The following is a 25,061-nucleotide window of genomic DNA, read 5'->3' as shown; positions in this document are numbered from 1 at the left end:
CGCTCCAATTAGAGAATCAGCAAGCTGTGTCCTGTAATGTGGATGTGCAGCACACCAGCCTCCAACTGTTAGATTTATACTTAATAAGAGTGCTCACTTTGGGGTTTTGTAGAACCTAAACAGTACAAAATAAAAATCCCCCCAGCAGTGCAGATGGTAGAGTGTATGATTTACCCAAATATGTCAACAAAAATGGAGAGTGTCATACTCATGGAAGGCAAAAATCTTTATATGATCCTAAAGAGAGTCTCAAAAATGTAGCCACAGTCTAAAATGATGGAATTTAATTTAGCATGTGTTTTAGTCAAATAATTTTATGAAAATCTTGGGGTGGCACAATAAAAAGGCTATAAACATAGAGGAATTTCAGGCTGCACACGTTAACAGAAAGGTATAGACACTATATTATAGTATAAAATAAACTGAATACTGTTTAATTCCTTGGCTGATGTGATGTGAACACAATCATATTGTGATATTCACATGACATCAGACAAGGAATCATTAATTATTGATTCCAATTTGGATGCATCTTGAGTAATAAACCAAACATAAATAGTAATTATTAGCTGATGATAAAGGTTTCATTTATGTCCAGCACATCATATTTCATATTATTTGCAACTGTCTTCAATGTTTTCAATCATAGCTTTGAAGTGAAATTGTTTTCAAATGTCAAGACTTTATGTGGCTAAAAATTCTACAAGTGTCTTTAATTTTGTGCCTGTATTCTATAGGACAAAATAATAAATTATGGATACCAAAATGTCTCACCTAACATTCGGACGCAATTGCAAAACACACATCAGATTTCATACTCGGTTTCTTTGATGATTTTATTTGATTTATATAATTTAATAACCAAAGTAGCATCTTATTTCAATAGTTTTTATCTCAAAATGGTACAAAAATGATTTCTTTTCTTGAAGATGCTCCCTTCAAAATTCAACTCAAATGTGTTATGTCTTAAATGTATCAGGTTTTTAAGAACTTGTGTTGCAAAGAATAAAAATGCGCGGGTGGGGGAATAATAATTTTAGGGTGGCGGCCATGGCCCCCTGGCCACCTCTTGAAGGTGCCATTTATTTTACTTTGTGTTTGTGAAAGTCACCTGATAGTTTAATGCTAATGCAGCTGTACGTGTAGGCTCTGTTGAAATGTGTAACTTGCACTTGATGATGTGTTCACATGCAGGTGAAATTCTCCAAAATGACAGCACTGAAAGTTAACTGCCATGCGGCCAAGAAAAAGTAAAAATTTATTTTGTTAAGTACAGTTTTGAGGAATCTGTTATTTACTCCAGTGTTTTCACTTTCTGCAACTTCATACTGTGACTTCATTACATTTCAGAGGAAAGTATTGTACTGTATTGTATTCACTACATTTATTTGATATTTAGTTGCTTACAGAATGAAGTTAATAAAATAAAATACAGTATAATCATAAGACTTGCTCAGTGTAAAATTACACACTGCTGGGTAACTTGTGAAAGAGCCTCAAATTTTAACCGTACAAGTTAAAACTAGCTCCACCTTTACCAGCGTCAACATTAAATACATAATAGTAATACATCAATACTTATAGTCCTGTACTATGATCTAAATTAATCTTAAATCTGCCATTTTGCATAATGAGTACTTTTACTTTTGATACTTTATGTATATTTTGATGCTAATATTTTTCTTCTTTTACTTATGAAACATTTTGAATGCAGGACTTTTACTTGTAACGGAATATTTTTACACTGTGGTTTTTCTACTTTGCTTAAGTAAACAATCAGAACAGTTTTACACCCCTGATTCCAATGAGTGGCTTAAGTTTTATCCAAATAGCTTTTTCTGTTTTAACAAGTGTGTCCTGTTATGTTACCAGAAAGCCAAACAGGTGCATGTGAAACATTCACTATTTTTTTCTGAAAATGACTCTTAAAATGACATGACAGTTACATAATGTAAATGTAATCATGGCAGACAGATTACACACTGTGAGCTGTATTTTACCTTTGAACTTGAGTGCAACCCCAAAGCAGGCGATTCTAAGTGTAAGGTTTTTAAAGTAACCAAACTCTGCTCATACACACAGTACACAAAAATATTGTAGCATGCACTTTCATACGCTACTGTAATTGTACAAGATACACACCAAGTTCAGCGTAGACTGACCCCATCACAGAAATGTCAGCAAACATACACACAAGCAATCACATGGAGTCAGAGCTGACATCCCTCAGTTTGACCTCCTGAAAGAAATTGCATTCACCCTCACATGCTTTCTCTTAATAAAAAACAAAAAGCGAGGGCAGCGTGGAACACAGAAATGCTGAGCCAAGTCCTCCTCTCCAAAACAGCTGGGAGCAACAAATGCTCAGGAACACATGGAAAAGGTTTAAGAGCAACCCAAAAAAAGTGCAGTTTACACTGCTCTGTAAATGGCTGAGAGACATTTTGATTAGCTGCTGGCGTTGGCTTTCCCCCTCCCCAGTGGGCAGGAAGTGAGTGTATCAACACACTTAACATCCTTAAATACAGATTAGTTGTTCAGGAAGTCAGCATCCTGACCAGGCAGGGCCACAGAATGGACAGTAATAATGACTTTCATTTGAAGTTGAGGGCTGATATAGTGAATGTGAAGATGTTAACATTAAAAAGACTTTTATCCCAGCATGTAAGGACAAGTGGTATGAAGCTCCCAGTTAAAGATTGGAACATGTGGGATAGGTAATGTAATGTCTGTTAATGGGAGTGCTTTAGCAGGGTGATGAACACAGTGACTTTTAATCTGCAGCTCTCAGTCCCCTCTGAAGGGGAGGACATCCCCACTCCTGCAGAAGCATTTCTGAATAGATCAGGGCTTCTCTCTGCACCCTGCATCCTAATGAGAGCAGCGACGCGTCTCTGGACATTTTGAGTGGGAGGGCGAGGTAGGAAACAGATGCAGTGTAGAGGGGGGCTGCAGTATATCCTATTTGACAAGGATGAGCGGTGATTAAAATGTGGAACACTGAATGCTCCACTTTAAGAAACCTCATCAGGCTGCTATGCTATCTTCTAAAAATAAGCACTTATTGTGATATTGCCCCAATAACCAAACTATCTAGTTTGTTGCTGCAATAGACACTAAAATGTGAGTGTAACAGCATGGGCGGCTGCATGTCGTGTCAAGAGATCATGTTGAGAAGCCTAATAAGTAAACAAGGGAGAAATAAGAAGGAGCTTCTGTCTAATTAAGTTTATCATACAATCATCAGCTCAGTTGACCTTCTGTACATTTAGCTGAGGAGTACAACATAACAGATTAGCTCAAGTGGTAACAAGGCATTAGAAGACATCAGAAGTATGTTTACTTAATTATAAGTATGTTCTATTTATTGCAGCAGGAACATGCTATAATATAAAGAGGACAAATACAGCAGCATATTATTTGATGTGATACCTCATCAATTTTATTCTTTGTTCAAAATAAACACTCCTTTAAATCTGATGCCTATAACACATTCCAAAAAAGGTTGGGACAGTTGCATTTCAGGGCTAGTCATGAGGTAAAACAATGAAATGATGATTTGATTTGAAACGGGAGATATCACTGCAATCATTTGGTACAAAAGTGGCATCCAGGAAAGGCCTAGGATGGGCCGAGGACCATCAGTTTGCCAACATATGCATGAGAAAATTATGGAAATGTTGGAAAGCAATGTTCCTCAAAGACAGATAGGAAGGGATTTGGATATGTCACCCTCTACGGTGCAGAACATGATTAAAAGATCCAAGGAATATGGAGGGATTTCAGTGTACAAAGGGCACAAGCCTAAGCTGGATGACCGAGCTCTCCGATCCCTCAGACGACACTGCATCATGAATCGTTACTTTTCTATAAGCGATATAACCACATGGGCTCAGGATTACTTTTCCACACCTGTGACAAGCACTACAATACGTAGGTACATCTGTAAATGCCGCTTAAAACTGTCCTGTGCCAAAAGGAAGCCCTATATCAACAGTGTCAAGGACCATCCAGACTGTTACCAGCAACAAGCCAGGGTCTGTCATGGTCTGGGGTTGTGTCAGTGCCCTTGGCAAAGGTCACTTACACTTCTGTGATGGCTCCATTAATGATGAAAAGTGCATAGAGATCTTAGGGCAACATACGCTGCCCTCAAGATGACATGTTTTCCAGGGACACCCATACATATTTCAACAAGACAATGCAAAGCCTCATACTACTCATTACCGAGGCCTGGCTGTGGAGGCAAAGGTGTGAGTGCTGGACTGGCCTGCCTGCAGTCCCGATCTGTCCCCAATGGAGAGAGTGTGGTGCATTTTGAAATGCAGATTGTGTCAATGATGACCCAGGACTGTTAAGACTTGTTTGCAGGAAGAATGTGACAAAATGACACTTGACACATATAATCACTTAGTGTCCTCAGTCCCTAAACATCTTGTAAGTGTAAGGAACAGCAACATCACACCATAGTAAACGCTTTACTGTCCCATGTTTTTTGGAATGTGTTACAGGCATCAGAATTTAAATGAGTGTTTATTTTGAATAAAGAATACAATTGATAAGATATCACATCAAATAATGTGCTGCTGTATTGTTTTCAGTGTAAGTCAGGGCACAGATGGTTTACAAATCAGTTTTAATTTTGATTTTACATATCATTCCAACTTTTTCTGATTTAGGGTTGTGCGATGTGTGCCCTTTACATGAACTAAACACCCGGATAGTCTTCTAAAGTTGTTGACAGAGTACACACTGGCTCATTTTTAAGCAACCACCATCAAGTCTTTAAATGTATCATTTTAGAAAATATGTAGAAATTTGTCATCTGCATCTGGACATCTGGATCCCCAACTACTGACAGGCATGGGATAACTAATCTTTTATTTCAGGAGAAACAAACAAACAAACAAAAAACAAAAAGCGGGATCTGGATTTGCACCAAAACTCACTCCAAAATTTAATTGGACTCTCTTGACAAAGGTGTTCATAATATTTTGACCCTCTCACGTATGTAGCTGTGGAGGACAAAAATATAGACACCTCTGAATATAACATAGTCCAGTACAACACCACCTTTAACTGTGGCCTCAATAATAAACACTGAATTGAATTTACACATTTGACTTTCACCGAAAACTGAAACATTATGAGCTTCATAAACAGGGGGCAGATGAACGTAGTCCCATTTTTGTTTGGTTGTAACATGAACTCTTTGCAGATACACACATCTCCTTCAGCATACTTCAGGTCTTTTAAGGCTTGTTTTATCAGTAATAATTGTGAGCCACACCTCTCTCCATTCTGTCCATTACACTGTACTTAATTACATCAGCTATCAAAGACAGGTTGGGTCAGTAGGGAGGCAGACTCAAATATGTGTCTACATAAACCTGTATTTGTGGGGAAATCACTGTGTGCAATATCAGGGAGAACAAAATCAATATCAAGTACAACAGAGGTGTTTTCACCTGAATCTGGTAGTGTGCTGGCATAACGCACCCCTGTCCTTAAATCCCTGTCGAGGGGGGAGTTATCGACTGGCACTATTGATTCACCTGTACTAACTTCTAACGTCTCTGAATATTTCAGTAACCTGGGGGCTCCTTCCCCTGGGAGCTAGACATGAATCAGGTATAACTGAAGCAACACAAAGGACATTAGTACACTATTAGTCACAATCCTTAGCGTGTGTGTCTATGTGTGTATGTGTGTGTGTGTGTGGGCAAGTGACGTCATGGCTTCATTCATCAACAAGGCCAGTGCTCATTCAGCTTTCTTTCAGTGCCAGGGGGTGGGAGGGTAAACACAGTGGAGCAGGCCGGCAGACAGGACAGAGGGAAGGAAGTGGGGGTGTTCCTCTTGACACAGCAGCCCCCCACCCCCATCACAAGCACCTTCTGTCATAACCCCCTATACCCGCCCCAAACCCTCTCTTTAGAATATGAAAAAGAGGAAATCCTATGTGTGACTCTGCTACTTCTGAAGAATAAAACTGCTTTGTTGTTTTCCATTAAATCAGAGCTTTACTGTCTTGATGCAGAATTTCCTTTCTCATTTTTTTAAAAGCCCCCTGGTCTTTCATCCCAAAGCCCATTTTGCCTGGCAGTTAGTCAGACGCTTTAAATGTTTATAAGTGCCTATGAAGAGTGTAAGCTTTAAGTGTGATAAAATACCCCGGGACCAGGACGGGGCTGAGTGTGAAGGAAAAATGAGGTTAGATGAGCAGACTGGGCTAAAAATGATTGCTTGTTGGTAGCAGACTGTGGAAGGTCTGGATAGGATTATTATGGCGAAACTGTCTCTGTGTCAGGATTACCATCTGACATGACTATGGAAGGATGCTGAAACAAATGAAATGTGTTTCTTAATATATATTTAATTTGTGACTGCACTTTTTTTTTTTAGCGTAAAATGGCATGGCTTATATTTAGTTTGACCTCTGTGTGCCTAATGCTATTCAGTGTTTTTCCCACTGGCTGGGACACACCTGACATGACAAACATTTAGTGGTTGTTTGATGTTAACCAGCAGACACTGAGAGTAACCATATTAACGCTGATATATCAGTTCCTAAATTTGTCTGCTTCTTGTGAGGTGTGCAGCATTGAGATCAGCACTTGAGATAGAGCAGCGCCACCTCAGCCCAGGAACACCCAGAGAAATAAACGTCTGGGAAAGTGAAAGACCTCACTGCAGCCCTTTCTTACTTGATTGTATTGAGGTCTGTCATATTCCCTTCTAATAAGAAGCAGTGAGATGAGACTGATTTGGTTTGGTGCTTTGTGTTCAAATACAGTACACTGGAGGGGCCGGACTCTCTGAAAACCTGAATCACTTTAAGAAATTGCAATTGAGCTGATCTGATATTTAGAGGACATTTGTGTGCTGGTCAAATTACTTTTAAATGAGGAGAAAATGTCCATGTCTCCCTGGTCGACTGTTGGATGTTAGATGGAAACACTTTAGCATTCATTACTTTATTTAGAAAGAACGTAAGGTTGTGATAAATGAGAAGCCTGAGCACTGAATACTTTAAAAGCTAACACAAGTGTTAAGACTTAAAACACCCACCATCAATATTTTTATATTAACTGTAGATCACATGACTACTTGCATGTGGAATGGGTTGCTTGTTGTAACGAACTCATGGAGAACAATCAACTCTGCAGATACACTCAGCTCCACAGAACTTTCAAGTGTGCAAGTAAACCCCTGCCAAAATGTTTGAGGGTGCACAAACCACATATCAAGTGCTACTCAGTTTCAAACTCAGCGTTTGAGAATGCGCTGGCGCAGATTTCTAAGCACAGAATCGGATTTAAGAGCATAATCCCAGCCATGTGTGAACTGATTTCTCAATCTGTGCTCTCAGTGGGGTTTCTGTGAAATTCTGTCTGTGCCAAAAGTTTTCAAAAAGCACAAAACCAGTTTCAAGCGCTACAATGATAATAATAATACATTTATAGGGTGCCTTTCAAAAACCCAAGGCCACTTTACAAGATACGAGCAATAAAATAAAATTACAATATAATTATTACATATTCAGTGTGCAAGTCAGAATCTGAGAGCACGCAGGCAGGGATGTGTAAGAGCAAAAATAGATTTCAGAGCAGCGGAGGACAGAATTGTGAGCGTAAAAGATGATTTGAGCAAGGAGTAGGATTCCTCCCTCAAATGTGATTCTGCTCTTACAAATCGTTGCCTGCATGCTCTTAAATTCTGGTTTGCAAACTGCAGAGCGCGTGCAACTTGTTTTGTGTGCTTTCAAAATTGTTGGGAGAGACTTTCACCCAAACCCCAGTAGAGAAATCTGAAAGTGTACACTCAGAAACGAGTGCACGCCTGGCCAGGATTACACTCTCAAATTTGAATCTGTGCTTACAAATATGCATCTGTGCACTCTCAAATGCTGACTTACAAACTGAGTAGTCTGGAATCACCTGCAGTTAATAGTGGCTCGCTAACTTTACAAATATACTGTGTAATACACATTATTGAGTCAGCTGGCTAACTTCATGACTCCTCTGTAGGTTTGCTACTGTTAAGGTTTCTTGACATTTTAGCTAAATGCTACGTGTGGAATGAACATTTAGATATTTAGCATTTTCTGCCCCACAGCTTTAGGTGCACTCACACCGCTGTCCTAGCATTAGAAGGTGGTTGTCAGTAAAAAGCTCGAAAACCCCACTGTGCACTACCTGCTTAGTCCCAAATGCCCCACCAGCACAGTTAGAGACTGTGGTGAACACAGTGGAGCCAGATATTTCTCTCAGTAATTGGTGAGGTTCTCCAACCTCTAATGACCCATATGGTCATTTGTCCCTTTCCTCTTATACAGGAGCAGCTCCTGAATTCTACTATAGTAGACTTACATTCATCAGGTGAACAAAAACATGGCTTCAAATAAATGATCATGTTGCTCCATGACTGCTAGATGTGTAAATAAACAACTGCTCGCTAATGTATTCGCCATATGAAACAGCAGTAACATGGCAATGTTACATTTACAGCTTGTTTTCACTTCTCCTACAGTAAGTGGCCAAAAATAATAGGTATTGTAAGTACAAGACAGTGGTTCTCATTTTTTTTGTCTGGTGACACCTCAAAATGTGGAGATGTCAATTTGAGCCCCGAGTTCTGTGCATAGTGTGAAAATGAGTTATTTGAGTACTTTATATGAAGGATTTTCAGAAACCTGAAGAGATCAAAGTTTCCAGTATTTTACAAAAAGAAATATCAGGAATTAAAGAAACTTTATTGTTGTTGTTGTTGTCCATTGATTCATAGCCTACTGATCATCACTGTTAACATTTCTGTTTTATTAAATCTTAAAACCCACTGTACAGTGCAGTACAGTGCAGCTTCCAAAAGAAATCATTTAGTTTCAAGGATTTCCAAGAATTGATTGTCTGGATCTTGAAACAATTAAAGAAAAAGACAGATTGCTGTTCTAGAATAAGGAAAGGTATTTGCTTTCATGTTTTATAAAATATTAACAATTTGATTGAAAAAACTAGAAATATAATGCAGTGGAAAACTTTGCTCAGCATCAGTGCCTTGTGATTGCTTAGATTTCGTTGGCTATCAAATCTTCTTGCCTCTACAGCAACCGAGCATACCAGACCACGCATGGCTGCAGCAGTAAGACCCCAGACTACAGTGAACTGAGCAATGGAACTGACAAAGAAACTATTCAGAACTCACTGTTCTCATTTTTTATACTTTATCTCAAGGCTAAAGTACTTTCATGCAGCATCCAGTTCCCTCCAAGGGACAGAACACACACACACACACACACACACACACACACACATAGGAGGACTTCCACTGAGTTCAGTGCTGCCATTTAAAATTAGTTACTATTTACAGTTCTAGTAGATTCTCACTTTCTTTCATTCACATAGTGTACGAAACTAGATTGACCAGGGACCCGGTCTGTGACCTGGTGAGCTGACCACTGGAATAAGCACCTGAACATCTGTTATAATCTTAAAAATGTAAGAAACCCCACAGTGATGGGAAAGAGGCCATGATCCTCTGTTCAACACTTTTACCCTGAGACTTCGCCTCCTAGCGACGCCTCAAGGTATCAGGTTTCAGTGGCACTTTGTGAGGGGACATCTAAGATTTGCTGCTGGCATTCACATTGAAGTGGCGGGCAGAAGGGTTGGAGGGAGCAAGGCAGGAGGTGGATCTACGTTCTTACTCCTGCCCTCTTCATCACCCCGTTACACCAACTCCCTGTCGGCCATAAGCACTTAAACCACAAGCATTGTTGCCGACATCTTGTGTGCTGCAGATTCTATGAGACTGTTTCTGAATCGTTTTTATTAGTATCTGTTATGTGGGCTGTTAAGTCCGATACTGATGCTGTATAGATCAAAGGAACCCATTTAGCTCAGAATTTTATTTTTCTCGGGGTCGTTAAGTCTCTGAAGCAGCAATTAACACAAGGCACTAAAAGTATTCACCGAAACACAAGATAAGGCCAAAAATGGGACTGTTTTCTGTGGGACCTTTGAATTCAATTCAGACGGAAAGCTTCAGACTGTGTATTTGACCAGTACTGATAGTGGCCATAAGCACCTTATCCTATTTATCATATGGGGCATGAGCCGCCGCTAACTGAATTTTAATAAAAACTGATTGAGTAAATTGGCTTTATCAGCAGCTGTTATGAAACATACTGTCACTAATATAATACAAGTATCAGCAGCTGTGCTACAGTAAGTAAACTAGTTATCTTGTGTGTGGGATAAAAATCTGTTTTAGGTTATAATTTTAAATGACCCAAAAAACTGAGGTGTATGAGAACAGATTTTCCACTGTTTCCAAGTCTCACAGGCATAACCCTGTTTGGCAAGATGTCACTATGATCAAGACAGGTCATGCTCTGATCCCACTGCACATAACCAGCATAAGGAGTATAGGACACTGTACCCTTCCTGTTGTATGATCGGATGCTTGGTCCACCCTTTGTATCAGTTAGAAAAGTCTCCATCTAACCATGTGCGCCACAGTCCACTCATGGTCTGCCTATGTTACTGATGGTAACTCACTTCTAGTGGAGAAAGAAGAGAAATCCTGCGGGTCTTTATTTTCCTTCTTTTCCCAGCCCCTTCCCCGATACATCATGGCTCTGGGGTCATAGGCAGAGATGTAGTGGAGGGTAAAATTATCCAAACTCAATTACCCAACCTTTAGAGGCTGACATAAATCTTTATGAAATAAAATTCGCAGGATACATCATTGCAGCCAGGATCAAAAAAACATGAAAATAGGGGCCTTTTATTCATTTGAGCCTTTGGCAAGTCGAACATAACTCACAGTGGGGAACCAAGCATTGCTCAGATGCACAAAACTTTATTTTAAATTCTTGTCAAGATCCAAAAGATATCAGCTATGTCAGGCTGAATTACAGTGAAGTCACATTTGTGTAAAAAGATACATAAGACGTCATGCCGCTTTAAAAAATAGACTTAAATTTTAATATTTTATAGAACAGGGAATATACTGTATATGCAGTGTTGTCTAACACCATGGGGACATGTTTTATCTACTTCGAAACTACTTTTTGAAGCTCAAGGGAAAATTTAGAAGGAATAGTGGGAATATTCTGGGTTGACGGTTAAAGGGGAGAACAACATTAATTAAGTTTATTTCTGTATTATATTTAAAAGTATTTTTGCAAGTTTTAGTCCATATAATACCAGTTACTTGTAAACTGAATTTAGTAGACAATAGCGTGAGTTAGGGTACTGTATGTAAGACAGCATATTTAATATCAATTCTGCGTTAATGTTTACATTATTTTTGTGAGGTAATGCAAAGCAGACTTTTCAAACTAGGTAAATAGAACGATAATTGTCTTCCTTCCTCCTATTTATTGTGAGTTGCTGTCTGCCCGGAACTGTATGAAAAACCTAAAAAATGCTTTAAAAAATTGTTAAAGGTGTAAATCTTTTACCCATTGTCTGATAAATCAAGTAAAAATAGGACAGGATGTGGTGTCTCTCCACTGTCCTGCTGCCCTTCATGTAGGTCCGTTGCCTTTTAAGAAGTGTTTTTCATACTACAAGTAATCATTTTCAGTAGCCAGCCATGGACAACCTCTCATCTGCTAAAAATCTGAAGGAGCTTCCAGACCAAAGAGGTCATGTTCTTTTTTGCAGAGAGAGTCAGACAAAGAAAGAGCAAAAACCAGGGTTAACATCAGCTTTGTGAGATGTAGAGTGTTAAAAGCAGTCAAAGGACTCAAATTTTATTAAGGTGTCATGTTCCTCCTTCTGATTTGATTAGACTTTTTATTAGGATCTGGGCTGTTCTTCCAAGAGTCCTCAATCTAAAACATTACATTAATAATTACAGAAATTGGAGCAACAAACACCATTTATACAAGTAAAACACTTAAACCCCACAATTATCCCCATACATTATACAGCACACAGAAAAACATCAAAACATTACAACAACAGAATACAGCAATTAAAATCCTTCAAAACCATCTTATATACACCAGTCAAACCCAAAGATTACACAGGATTTGATGGGGAGAGTGGTTAGGAGTGACTTACGGTGTGAGTTTGTTCTGAGTTTCACTAGTCTATCTGAAAAGATATTAGGTATAGTTTTAAAGGTTTAGTTAAAGCCCCTTAAAACATAACGTCCAGTTAATGGTTAAGGCACTTACCACATAACCACAAGGTCCACAGGGCACCTTTATTGCCTGTTATACCCTCTCTGTCTCTGCTCTCTTTCTCTAAACTGTCAAATATCAAAGACAAGAACACTTTTAAAAACACGTTTTTGTTTTGCTTTGCTTGGTTTTTTGGCCAGTTGGGGACAGGAGAAACAAGCATATCACAAGCTGACATGGCCACTTGCCTATTTACATATCCAGTAGATACATAGTGATATTAGCATTCAGCTGGAGTCACCTGATAAATGCCAGTCCAATATTTACTCAGTTTTCAACACGTTCTCATCCTAGGGTGTCAAATATTCTCACCTTGTCAAGTACCTTTTACATCTCATACTTGAAAACCTTCTCCTTTGGGAGAACCCAATGTTTATGACCCACTCATCATCTCCAGCCTCCTCCTAGCAGGAACTTTGTCCCTTTGTATACTGTATCACCATACATGCAACTGGAACTGTTAGTCTGAGCATCAAATGCTAAAGCAAGAGGGTTAACACTGTTCTCTAATGAAAACCGTGTGTTTCATAAAAACACCCTTTAGCCTCCTTATGAGATACCTAAGGTACTTGACAAAGTGTCAGTATTTGAAGCCCTGATGCTCTTTAAGCTCTGTTTTTGGTCGCTACCAATTCCTGAAGGAAACATCTGGCTTTTTAGCTGCTAAATGTTCCATGATGTTCACCAGCTAGTCACTAGTTTTGCCTGTCTGCCATCTGGTGCTGAGCGGGTCCTCTACAGTGGGTTGATCAGGGTTTTCACTGAAAACCTCAAAACAACACTACAAAAGTGGTAAAAACAGTAAAATTGTGGTCTGTAAAACTCATTGACTGTATAAACAATCTCCCAGAAATGAATGTATTCATGATATTTGGGTTTAAGTTTTGCATAGTGGAGGAAAGTGGTGACACCATGTCCATCATATACAGTATACAGTCAATGATCAAACCACAAGCTGAAAGATGCTAAAAAGTGATATAGAACTCAGGGGGGCTGTAGTGTTGGGTGATCAATCTTTGTCAGTTTGACATTAAGAGTGACCATTTTCACATACAAGTAGTCATATCATTCATAGTTAATATAAAATATTATAGTTGCTTTAAATATTTATCAGTAACATTAAACATTAATGACTAAGTTTGCAACAGTCAAATTTAGAATAATAAATACCTTTAAATACTGTGTTTTTACAAGTTTAACATTCGGTCTGCTTTGTCAAATCCATGTGGGTGTGGATTGATCAGATTTGACTGTAGCAAGAAGGTGATTGACAAAGTCGACTGTTAGAACCTACAAGGTCCTAAAACTGGTTATATAGTCCTTAAACGTGTTGTATCAGTGTAATTTCTATTTTTAATTCTCCAGAATGTCAGTTTGCTTTACCTTTTAATTTGCAACTGCATCATAACTCACAGGAGAAATGACCCTGACCTTTACACTTGTGATTTACGGCTGCTTGTCATTTGTGGCGACACACTGAATGAACTGAAGTGTGTCATCGTCAGCGCGGCATCATCACTGCTGCTAAAAACAGTAATGCGGCCTCATGAGTTGCAGAGCGTTGATGTCATTCACACTCATGTTTGCTCTGTGCCATTTGTATATGAGCGTGTATAGGGTGCTAATGACGGGGGAGGAGTGGGGTGGATGTAGAATTGGTGGGATACAGCTGGACGGAGTGGGAGACTATGGTGAATAGGTAACCATGGTAACTCTGTTGGCTAAGATTCGAATGGCAAGAGAGCAAGAGCAAAAAAGGGGGGAAGAAAGCTATAGTGTGTTTGTGTGAGGTGGATAGAGATGAGAGGGGTTAGGGGTTAATATGCATCATTGTAGCAGGTTAATCTATTATCAAACTGTGAGGTCAGCATGCTGCTTAACCCCGCCAGTGGACATTACAGTGCAATGTATGAGAAGGGGGGAGCTGAATGACTTTGCAAAAGAGTTCACAAAGAGGAAGAGAGTGTTCCTACTTTTACAGATGGGATGAGAAGGGACATACCAGCACAGAGGGAGTGGATAAGGAGGCGGCATTTGCAGGTAGAGACGTCTGGAACGTGGGTAGTCACAGCAGTGAGGCAGAATACTATCGACCAGCCTGAGACCAACTGTCAGCTCCAGCTTGTCTGTCTCCTCTATGGACTCTCACTCACCCCATCCCCCATCATATCAAATACCAACTTAACCTCAGCCAACTCCTTTTTTCCCCTTGCAAATTTCAACTGATGCTGTCTACCTGAAATAGCTCTGGCACTTATTTCTTGCTGGCAAGAATAAAAAAAAGAGGCAGCTGAAAATTACAATATGTAAAAAAAAAAAAGGTGAGTCGATCCAAAAATAACACCAGAGTGCCTCTTTATCCATTGGCGCTGGCAGCGCTGTGTGTCGGGATACAGATAAATGAGCGGCACTCGCAGGGCAGAGAGCGTTGTTGCACTGTTGCCGGGTATTGCAGTTGTTGCGGTTCCCACTGCTGTTGGTGCCCTGCTCTCTCTGACTATAATGTCCTTGTATGTGTTTTAATGTCATTGAACTAATGCATACATATCACCGATCAATCTCAAGCCCACTTCTCCTCTCACTCCTCCAGCGCCTCTTTCTTTTTCTTTCTCCACATCTCCAGCTGCTTCATATTCATCACATCATATTGACTGTATTGTCTTTTGCCTCCATCTCTCCGTCGCACTCTGTTTTATATGCTTCTGTGTTGTCATTTCCCTCCCTCAATCCCTGCCTGCTTTATATTCATCTCTCCATTGAGCCTCCTCCCTTCTCCTCTCTTTCTCCCTCTATCACCGAGTGAGAGATTATTAATATTAATGTCTCTTCTCTCTTTTCCTATTTTCCCTCTTCCACTTTTTTAAAATCTTTCTTTTACTACTGATCTCCTTTCTACTCTCCCCACTATTTATACCTCTCTCTGGGTCTTTATCCTTCATCATCTCTTTCACTCAACCTCCCCTCCATCTGTTTCCATCTCTAGCTCTTCCTTTCTCTCTTTCTTTCTCCGGCCCGCTCTCTGCAGCTGTTCAGTATTCATCTATTACTGTAGTGTTGATAATTCCCTTCTCTGCCTGCAGCCATACAGTCATCTATCAGATTAATAATCCTTCTCATTCCCAGCCCCCACCCCCCATCTCCTTTCTTACTGTGCCAAGTGAGGATGCTCAGCGTGTCAAATGAGTTTGCGTGTCAAAGTCCCATCATCACAACCACCATCATAGTTAATAACCGTATCTAGATTGCTGGATGCCCTTATTTAAGGTTGTTCAGGTCTAAATAACCTGCAGAGAGGAAAGGAGGCTCTGTGCCTCTCCAGGCTGGCAGAGCCTGACTTGAGCTGGCCATCTATTAGTGTTAATGTAGGCTGCACCATTCGCCACATTCTCCTGCCCCAAGAGCATGCAATGCTCTGATCGGACTGAATGGGTCCCACCACTACTGCAAAAAGTGCCACTGAATACTGGTTTTTAAGGTATAGAACCCACTTTTGATTTATAGGTGCTAAGGGTAGCATGTTCAAACGTCAATATGTCATTGTTGTATTAATTGTTATACCTCGGTATAATTAACGTTAACAAATGAGACCGAGCAGAGATGACTGGAAGCCTCTGTTTCACACCAGTGGTATTATTAATGGTTTTTAGACTTAACCACATATCTTATATACACTGTTGCTTCCTGTCACAAAGTGTGTGTGTGTGTGTGTGTGTGTGTGTGTGTGTGTGTGCATATGGCCTTGTTTACATATGCTTGTGGGGATAGAACACTGGCAGCACAGTGCTTTGTGTGGACTGGAGGCTGGGCCCCATGACTAACTCATCAAATGACGGGGTGTAAGTGTAGAGCAAGTGTCGGCTTTGGCAGGTCACGCTTCTGGTTAAGGTTAGGGTAAGTCTCGGTAAGTCTGTGTATGGACCCTGTAAGAGACGATCACAAGGGTGTGTGTGTGTGATTGATTTGAAGCTTTGTTTGCACTGGAAGGCAGCACATTTGCTTTAAAGTCCAACATTGTTTCTATGTAAAAAGGGAACCAGAGTTATAGGTTCCTTCACCAAATTTCTACTTATGTTTCCCATATACAGTGTTTCTCTCTGTCACAAAGTGTGTGTGTGTGTGTGTGTGTGTGTGTGTGTGTGTGTGTGTGCATATGGCCTTGTTTACATATGCTTGTGGGGATAGAACACTGGCAGCACAGTGCTTTGTGTGGACTGGAGGCTGGGCCCCATGACTAACTCATCAAATGACGGGGTGTAAGTGTAGAGCAAGTGTCGGCTTTGGCAGGTCACGCTTCTGGTTAAGGTTAGGGTAAGTCTCGGTAAGTCTGTGTATGGACCCTGTAAGAGACGATCACAAGGGTGTGTGTGTGTGATTGATTTGAAGCTTTGTTTGCACTGGAAGGCAGCACATTTGCTTTAAAGTCCAACATTGTTTCTATGTAAAAAGGGAACCAGAGTTATAGGTTCCTTCACCAAATTTCTACTTATGTTTCCCCCACAAATAGTTTCCCCCCCAGGAGTTTCTGGTTAATGCAGAAAATGTCTGGATCATATTATTTCACATGCTCTTAACATGGTGTTCTACAAGATGATAAATGACACCTGTTAACCTAAACATTTGAACAGTTATCTTGATTAATAATAAATAATTAATCAAGTAAAAATACTTAAGCTTGTGATTTTTCAGTTTTACATTGAGTGCATATTGGAAATCTTTGTGTGCGTGTGTGTGTGTGTGTGTGTGTGTCTGAATATAGCAAAGCATAGATCATTTTTCCCTTAAACATCTTACCTACCAAAGGAAAAAAAAACCACACACAACAACAAACATATAGTGAAAATAACTGCAATATTTTCAGGTCTAAATTTTCTATTGAAAAGCTGCCTTGGGAACCCAAAATATAACCGGCTTTAATTTCTGACTTAATCTACAATAAAGGGCTCACATCACTGTGTGAGATGAAGCTCATGCACTCACAACAATTACGCATCGCTTTCAGATTTATTCATGTTTACATGCTAAATGCAGTCCTGTAAAGACAGACATACCTTGTTTTCCTACTGTAGATTGCGTGTTTTCATATTTCCTTACCTTGAAACATTAATTACATAAATCAGCTTTCACCTGCCCTGGGTGGAAGGATTTGATTTCTGACAAAATGTCTGCTCAGGGATTATGTGGGATTTGATATGAGCAGTGACACAGAAGTTCTAATGCTTCTCAGAGATTTCTTTTGACAGTCTGTCCCATGATAAGCTGTACTCTAGATGTCTACCTACTATTTGTTCTATTCATTCTTTGTTGGTGAAAATACATAGCACTGTCTGTGTTCTGTCTTTAAAATCTGCTCTCTCTCTCTCTCTCCCCCTCTCTTTGTCTTTCTCTCTCAATTTTTTGTTCTCCCACAGTAACTCCTGGATTCTTCTCTGTTCACAAAAAGCCTCACTCAAATCTCCAGACAACACCAGAAAAAAAGGGAATAACATCTGTTTATCTGCATATTTTCTTTGTAAAAACAACAAAAAAAGCAAAAGGAAAAACAAAAATCAACAGAGGACAAAAAACATCTCAGAGGATGAGGAATTAGAAATAACAAATTGCCACTGTAGGACCAAAGGGAAATCAGACCTCTCGCAAATCCGCCAGTGTGAAGTCACCTCACCTGTACCTTCGGATTAAAGAGCAGGGTCATGTCCCAGTTGCCATGCGCATCGCCACGCTGACCTGCCTTCCCAGCCCTTCCCCCTTCCTCTTTCTGCTGGCCCAGCTGCTACTGCGGCTCCTCCTCCCTGGGCCGGAGCTGGTGGGAGCCACCTCCTCTTGCCCCTCCCTCTGCACCTGCTCCAACCAGGCCAGCCGAGTCATCTGCACCAGGCAAAACCTGGAGGAGGTGCCCGAGAGCATATCAGTCAACACGCGATACCTCAACCTGCAGGAGAACTCGATACAGGTAAATATTGGTTGGAGGGAGTCAGCCATCAAGTCAAGTGATGTCACTGTCAATGCTGATTTGTACTGTGTATGACAAAATACTTTGCATACAGATATGATGTACTTAGCATGTAGATATAAATATCTACATGACAATAAAATCCATGTTTTAGTTTCCTAAATACATAAATTCATATTATTTGGTGCTTTAAGTCACAACAAGTGATGTAATTTAATGGCTGTCTGAAAATATTATTGATTTCTTTCAGCTGTTGGTTGTTTCTCATATAACGATGACTGAATAGAGGTCATGGTTCACTTTCATTTTTATTTACAAATTCAACACAGCATAAATTGGACAGAGAAAACACATTTTATGATTTTGAACACGTCAGTGTTTCTTGTTTTCACTACTTCTCAGCACACAGCCTGTTGACACATCTTTATACAACTATTGATTTAATATATTTTTACTGTAGCTATTTATACAGTTATTGATAGAAGAGACAAATCCCTTTTTTCTCTGAGTGCACACACGTACACAAATAAATTCAGACACATTTATATACTTCTATATCTCGTACACTTGCATTTGTTTCCCATAATCATGAAGTTTTGTTTTTACAGCCAGTAGTAGATGTTAGGATTAACTTGTTGATACAGGTTTTCACTTAGAAAAGACAGAGAAGTAAGTGGCACTAATGGTAGAGAAAAGGCACTTAAGCCTCTGCTGAACTGAGGGAATATTTTATCAGGTGAAAGCAAGGCATATTTTCATGATACTGTGCTGCCTTTTGTATGCATTACCAATTTATCTTGAGTCCCCAGACAGCGTTTTGTGGCTTTACAGCTGCAAGGGAAGATCATTTAACCACAGACCATCGATACGAAGCACATGAATCTCTACATTTATAAACTGAGTGGGTTGATTTTACTCTTTGCAGCAGCATTTGGAGTAATTGGATCTCTTCTCATGTTGCTGACAGTGCTTTGTTCTTTTGAGATTTTAAATTCATTTTCACTGCATCTTCTCTAATGAAAAGCAGAGAATATCCCAAACATTGTTAAAATTATCATTTAAAACTGTTTTGTGCATTGGACAGAGTAAACATCTTATTAAACATTATGAGATGTTAACGGAGCATAAATGGGACTCGCGCCACATGGCTTGGTGTGTGAGTACTGTTCACATGAAAGGGAAATTAAGAAATAATACACAATGTTTGATGTGTTTCACTTTGAGCCTGCAAATTCTGATTCAGTTTGTTGTATCCTGCAGCCCCACTTGAAATGATTAAAAGTCTAAAAATGTTTTAACACCTGGAGGCATCCTAGATTCTCTGGCTTATTTTTTCCTTCATTGAGTACCCTGAGAGTAAAGCCTTGACAGCTCCCACCCCCTCTGAACATCCCCACCCGTTCCTCTATTTCTCTCCCACTTCCTCCTCCACTTTCGCTCTACATACACAAGAGGCAATGGCCTGACTCCAGGAGTCTCTGTGTGCCTCCCAGAGAGCTTTGGCCACACATATCTCAAACAGTCAGAGATTTAAAGGGATTTTAGTTGCCCTCACTAGCTGTGTGTCTCTGACTTCTTGCCAAATGAACTCCAGTTGGACTGCACCGACACTGGTGTGTGCTGTCCAGGGCCCGTGGCACCCATGTTGTCCAGAATCATGTTTTCCCGCAGGAAAACATTTCTGCTGGGCTCTCTTATGTAAAACAATTAAGGAAAAGTGTCACAGAGAAAATCTTTAGACAGTTTTGAAAGTGTATTAATTTAGTTTCATGGTGATTTGTGGTGGCACCTCATGTGAATAGCCCAACAGTGATAATCAGCTTATTATCAAAGGATTATAATGTGCCAGTAGAAAGTCCCCTGAGTCTCACTAAAACAACAGTGTGAAAAACAATTGGATGTCTGAAGCAGGCAATGGAATAAGGTCGGGGTTAGGAAAATGCCTGGCTTTACAGTACAGGTTTAACAAAGCTGTGTTTTGTTACATGGTAGTTTGTCAAATATCAGTATTAAACTACAAATTAATTTGGATTATTTTTGCCATTTTTTCACCATCAATCCATGACAAGCTGCACCACACTGAGGCCATGGTCATACAGTAGGTTACGGATAGCGTCCCAGAAATTTATTTTGGTCAGTCCCTTGTTTTGGAGGTGAAACTAAATGTGGGAATTTACAAAATAAAGTGTGTTTGTTATCAGGTTAAGGATTTGGGTTTTACCACACATCCACTATTTTCAACATCAGAATCAGATCCACTGTAACTCTAAAACTGTCACTCAGTATCTTTATGTCAACAACATGGTCAGTGTTTAACAGTGTATAACTGTTACTGTCAGCAGTCAGAGGGAGACTTCCCTGTGGTGGAAAGGTCAGTTGTTACCAGTTTGAGCAGACAAATGAATTATTTAAATTTCTTTATTTAAACATGTGTTTATCCATATTTGTGCCTTTGAATCATTCACTGACAGTTTTTTTAATACTTTGCAGATTATACTAACTTCAGTGTCAGTATCAGAGGTCCATGTCTGTTAAAGGTTATATGCATTTATGGATTTCATAAGCCCAAAATCAACAGAGTAATCAAAATGTCATTTTAAGAAGGTTGTATGTGATCCTTATAAGTAATAACACAAGATAGATAAATAAATTTTATTCTGTATTTTGTCATTCAAAGAGAAACAAGAGATGACTGTAAAATGTACATACTGTAACCAATTCCATCCTATTTGTCACAAATGGCTCTTGAGAAACACAACTGACTCTGCGTTTTCACTTTATCCAAAACCTTCCATTGTCAAATATATCCACACAAAAAGTTCAGTAACAAACATTTGAATGTCTGTTTGTAATCAGCATTAACCATTCTGTGTGTTGTACAGTAATTATATTATTACCTGTCCATCCAGGTTATCAAGTCAGACACTTTCAAGCACTTGAGGCACCTTGAGATCCTCCAGCTCTCCAAAAATCAGATCCGTCAGATTGAAGTCGGAGCATTTAATGGCCTCCCCAACCTCAACACGCTGGAACTCTTCGACAACCGCCTCACACTGGTTCCATCACACGCCTTTGAGTACCTCAGCAAGCTACGGGAGCTTTGGTTGCGCAACAACCCCATTGAGACTTTGCCAGGCTATGCCTTCCATCGTGTGCCCTCACTACGTCGCCTGGACCTGGGTGAGCTCAAGAAGTTGGACTTCATTTCTGACGCAGCCTTCGTGGGTCTCATCAATCTACGGTACCTGAACCTGGGCATGTGTGGACTGAAGGACATTCCCAAACTGACAGCTCTTGTGCGTTTAGAGGAACTGGAGCTGTCAGGAAACCGGCTGGAGATCATCCGACCGGGTTCTTTCCAGGGTCTAGTGTCTCTCCGCAAGCTGTGGCTCATGCACTCACAGGTTTCTGTCATTGAGCGCAATGCTTTTGATGACCTGAAGAACCTGGAAGAACTTAACCTGTCCCATAACTCCCTGCACTCCTTGCCCCATGACCTCTTCACGCCACTTCACCAGCTGGAGAGGGTACACCTTAACCACAACCCTTGGGTCTGCAGCTGTGAAGTGCTTTGGCTTAGCTGGTGGCTGAAAGAGACAGTACCCAGCAACACCACCTGCTGTGCCCGTTGCCACGCTCCCCCATTTTTAAAGGGCAAGTACATTGGAGAGCTTGACCAAAGCCACTTCACCTGCTATGCGCCTGTCATCGTGGAGCCACCTACAGACCTCAATGTCACTGAGGGTATGGCTGCTGAGCTGAAATGTCGCACAAGCACCTCCACGACATCAGTGAACTGGATCACTCCTAATGGAACTCTTGTGACCCACGGCTCTTACCGGGTGCGGATATCTGTTCTGCATGATGGCACTCTCAACTTTACGAACGTCACCCTGCGGGACACAGGCCAGTACACCTGTATGGTCACCAATGCTGCTGGCAATACCACAGCAACTGCTGTCCTCAATGTCACTGCTGCTGATGCCAGTGTCAACTACACCTACTTTACAACGGTTACCGTGGAAACAGTGGAGTCTGCAGGAGATGAAGACTCTGCATTGGTTGCAACTAATGAGACCTTTATCCACGTCCATACTGGTCCCACTCCCTCAGGCCATCTGTGGCCGGAGGGTATTCCTACCACAGCTTCCTCTCGGTCAGCTGGCTGGTCGTCCTCCTCTCCTCGAGCCACCCGACCCACTTTCACTGTGCCCATCACTGAGCCAGGCTTCTCAGGCCTGGATGATGTGATGAAAACCACAAGTCGTGGAGCTTGTGAGAAAAACCCCCAAGATCTTCATTGGCTGCTTCGTAGCCATTACCTTCATGGCAGCAGTGATGCTGGTGGTGTTCTACAAGCTGAGGAAGCAGCACCAGCTGCATAAACACCACGGCCCCGCTCGCGCCATTGAGATAATCAATGTGGAGGATGAGCTGGGGACCGGGGCCAGTGGACGGGGCAGTGGAATCTCAGGAGGCTCCACCCTGACACAGAGTGGAAACAGTGGACTAGGTGGGGGGCAGAGCCTCAGGCTGCATCATCCGGAGATAGTCAACCTGCCAAACCTCGCCCGATCAGAGCATCTCAATCATTACTACAAAACCCATCATTTCAACAACAACATGATGGGCCTCGGCTTGGGCACAGGTTCTGGAGTGGGCCTCAACAACAACAACAACCCTTCACCGTGCTCTCAGTCTCAGAACATAAGCTGTTCCCAGGTTTCAACCTGTACCACTGGGGGAACATCCACTATAGGCACCCTGCCCTCCCCTGTGCCCCTGCCCCAGTTGGGTCTCCACAGTTCTTTGAAAGGCCTAATGGGGAAAGGCCAGAATGAGCCACTGCTTTTTAAGAGTGGCTCTAAGGAAAATGTGCAAGAGACTCAAATCTGAGCAGAAGTAAGAGGTAAGGAGGAAGGGATGCTGGATAGAGACAGTGATACAGAAAGCACCTATGAGACTGGTTGTAGCCTGCTGTCCTCATGGACAGATTCTGGAAAAGATGAAATTTCACATAGTCACTGCTTTGTGTTGTCAATCTCTTGACAGAGACGAGCAGATAGGAGACAAAGTAAGATATCTGATCAGCACTAGTCCCACAGTAGCATCTGCACTTACTTTTCAGCAAAATCAGACACAAACATATACGACGTAAACCACAAACATCCAAAGCACCTGCCTCAACCTGCTTACAGTCTTTGCCAAAGTACTGTTGAAGATCAAGCCACACAATCACAGTGAGAAGCTATGAATAATACACCTGTGCAGCGAGCCTCTCCAGGCTTTATACACATTGTGTTGTGTATTTCCAGACACATTTAGTGTATATATTTAGAGGGAAACATAATATTGGCTATTGAACATGTTGTCAGATTAGTGTTTGGCAGAGACACTGAATAACAAACCATGGTTTGGGTAAGCAATACAGTCCCAGGTTTTCAGGAAGCGCGAAAACGGAGAGAAAAACTGGAGCAGTGCAGTGATTCTATCCAGGACACACATACCAGACTAGTACTTTACAGGCAGACAGAACAACAGTTGTTTTTTCAGAGTGTTTTCACTCTCCCTTTCTCACTTTTTCCCTTTCACACCTTACCGGCTACTGTCTTCTTTTAAGGAGGAGAGAAAAAGAGTGGGCTAACATGGGTGAAGAAAAAAAATCCCATGGCATTAAAGACAATGAGAGATATAAAAAGGACCGAAAGTATATATTATATATACCGTAAATATATTTTCATTCAAAGAAATAAATTATAAAGAATCTTTATCAAGCTTCTGACTGAAAACTACAACGTCTGAAGAATATCTTTAAAAAAATACACAGCTGTTGTAGTGGCCCTCCCTTACAACTTTTGACAACTTGGAATAAGATGGCTGTTCCGACTGTGCTGCATAAGGACCCACGTGCGAGAGTGGCATCTATTGAGAAGGAGCTAAAACAAAAAAAACTTGGCAAAGTATTTGAGTGAATTTATTTTGGTTTCCACTTTTTTGTAGCACACAAATTGTTTTCCCTCTCCTGACGCACTCACATAAACAGGGTCATTGGAGGAGGAAGATTTTTACGCTCTACTGCAAAAACAAGAAATATGACTACAGCTCTTCATCATTTGGTAAACAGTGTGGCTATAGTATTAATTATAATAATCATAATGGTGATAATGATAACAAGCTTTAGCTTTATTTGTCATAATGGTCTTTTAATGATCAAAAACATGTTACTGTACATATTACTACAAATTTGCACATGCTAGTTTAGCATGCACTCCAAATTCTACATTTGGTTTTAGCATATAATAGATGATCTGTCACGACGATGATAATATGACATATTATTGTTATGGTGTTATCAATTTTATCATCCAAATGATTATTATTATTACTACTTCTGCCTAGAAATAGCTGAGAAGTACTTTTTTTCATTTGTATATGACACTGAAATTGTTTTGTGACTGATCCTGTTGGACTGTTGGGCTAAAGAACGGTAGTGGGACGGACTCAGCGTGCCACTAAAGAGAACACAACATGCATTTTTTTTTTCATGGACTTGTCTGCTCTGATGTTTCAAGCAGTCAGGACCCCCCTCTTGTTGTTACACATTAAAGACGGGACATGAACCTTTGATGAAGATTGCGCCTTTGCAAGGGATTATTTCACAGCTGTATCTCAGTGTTATCGTGTGTGAGTGGATATCATGGCAGCAGGGAACTAAATGGACAACAGGCATTGCCAAGCATTTTTAAAGGTAAGCAAAGCTAGTTCACTGTTGGAGAAGGTGACATACAGTACAGTATTATACAGTGGTGGGTGAATTTTTTTTTCTAAAGAAAAAGGACAATTAAATGAAAAAATATAGAACCTTAATAGATCTCTTTTAAAAAAACAAACCTATTATGATCAGTGTTTTTCATT

At 40.5% G+C, this 25,061-nt stretch overlaps 1 protein-coding gene across 1 annotated transcript in view; it reads left to right on the top strand.

Moving 5' to 3' along the window:
• lrrc4ba (leucine rich repeat containing 4Ba) overlaps window positions 1-24,674 on the top strand; it is a 32,312-nt gene extending 7,638 nt beyond the window's left edge. Inside the window, 3 exon segments of the mRNA XM_020605523.1 lie at window positions 17,605-18,146; window positions 21,056-22,435; window positions 22,437-24,674. Coding sequence (XP_020461179.1) covers window positions 17,901-18,146; window positions 21,056-22,435; window positions 22,437-23,042 — 2,232 coding nt within the window. The 5' untranslated portion in view covers window positions 17,605-17,900 and the 3' untranslated portion in view covers window positions 23,043-24,674.
• The last annotated feature ends 387 nt before the right edge of the window (window positions 24,675-25,061 follow it).

This window comes from Monopterus albus, unplaced genomic scaffold (genome assembly GCF_001952655.1).
Source record: "Monopterus albus unplaced genomic scaffold, M_albus_1.0 scaffold70.1, whole genome shotgun sequence".
Lineage (NCBI taxonomy): Eukaryota > Metazoa > Chordata > Actinopteri > Synbranchiformes > Synbranchidae > Monopterus > Monopterus albus.
The sequence above is the reverse complement of the archived record's forward strand: the minus strand, read 5'-3'. Positions and strand labels throughout refer to the sequence as shown.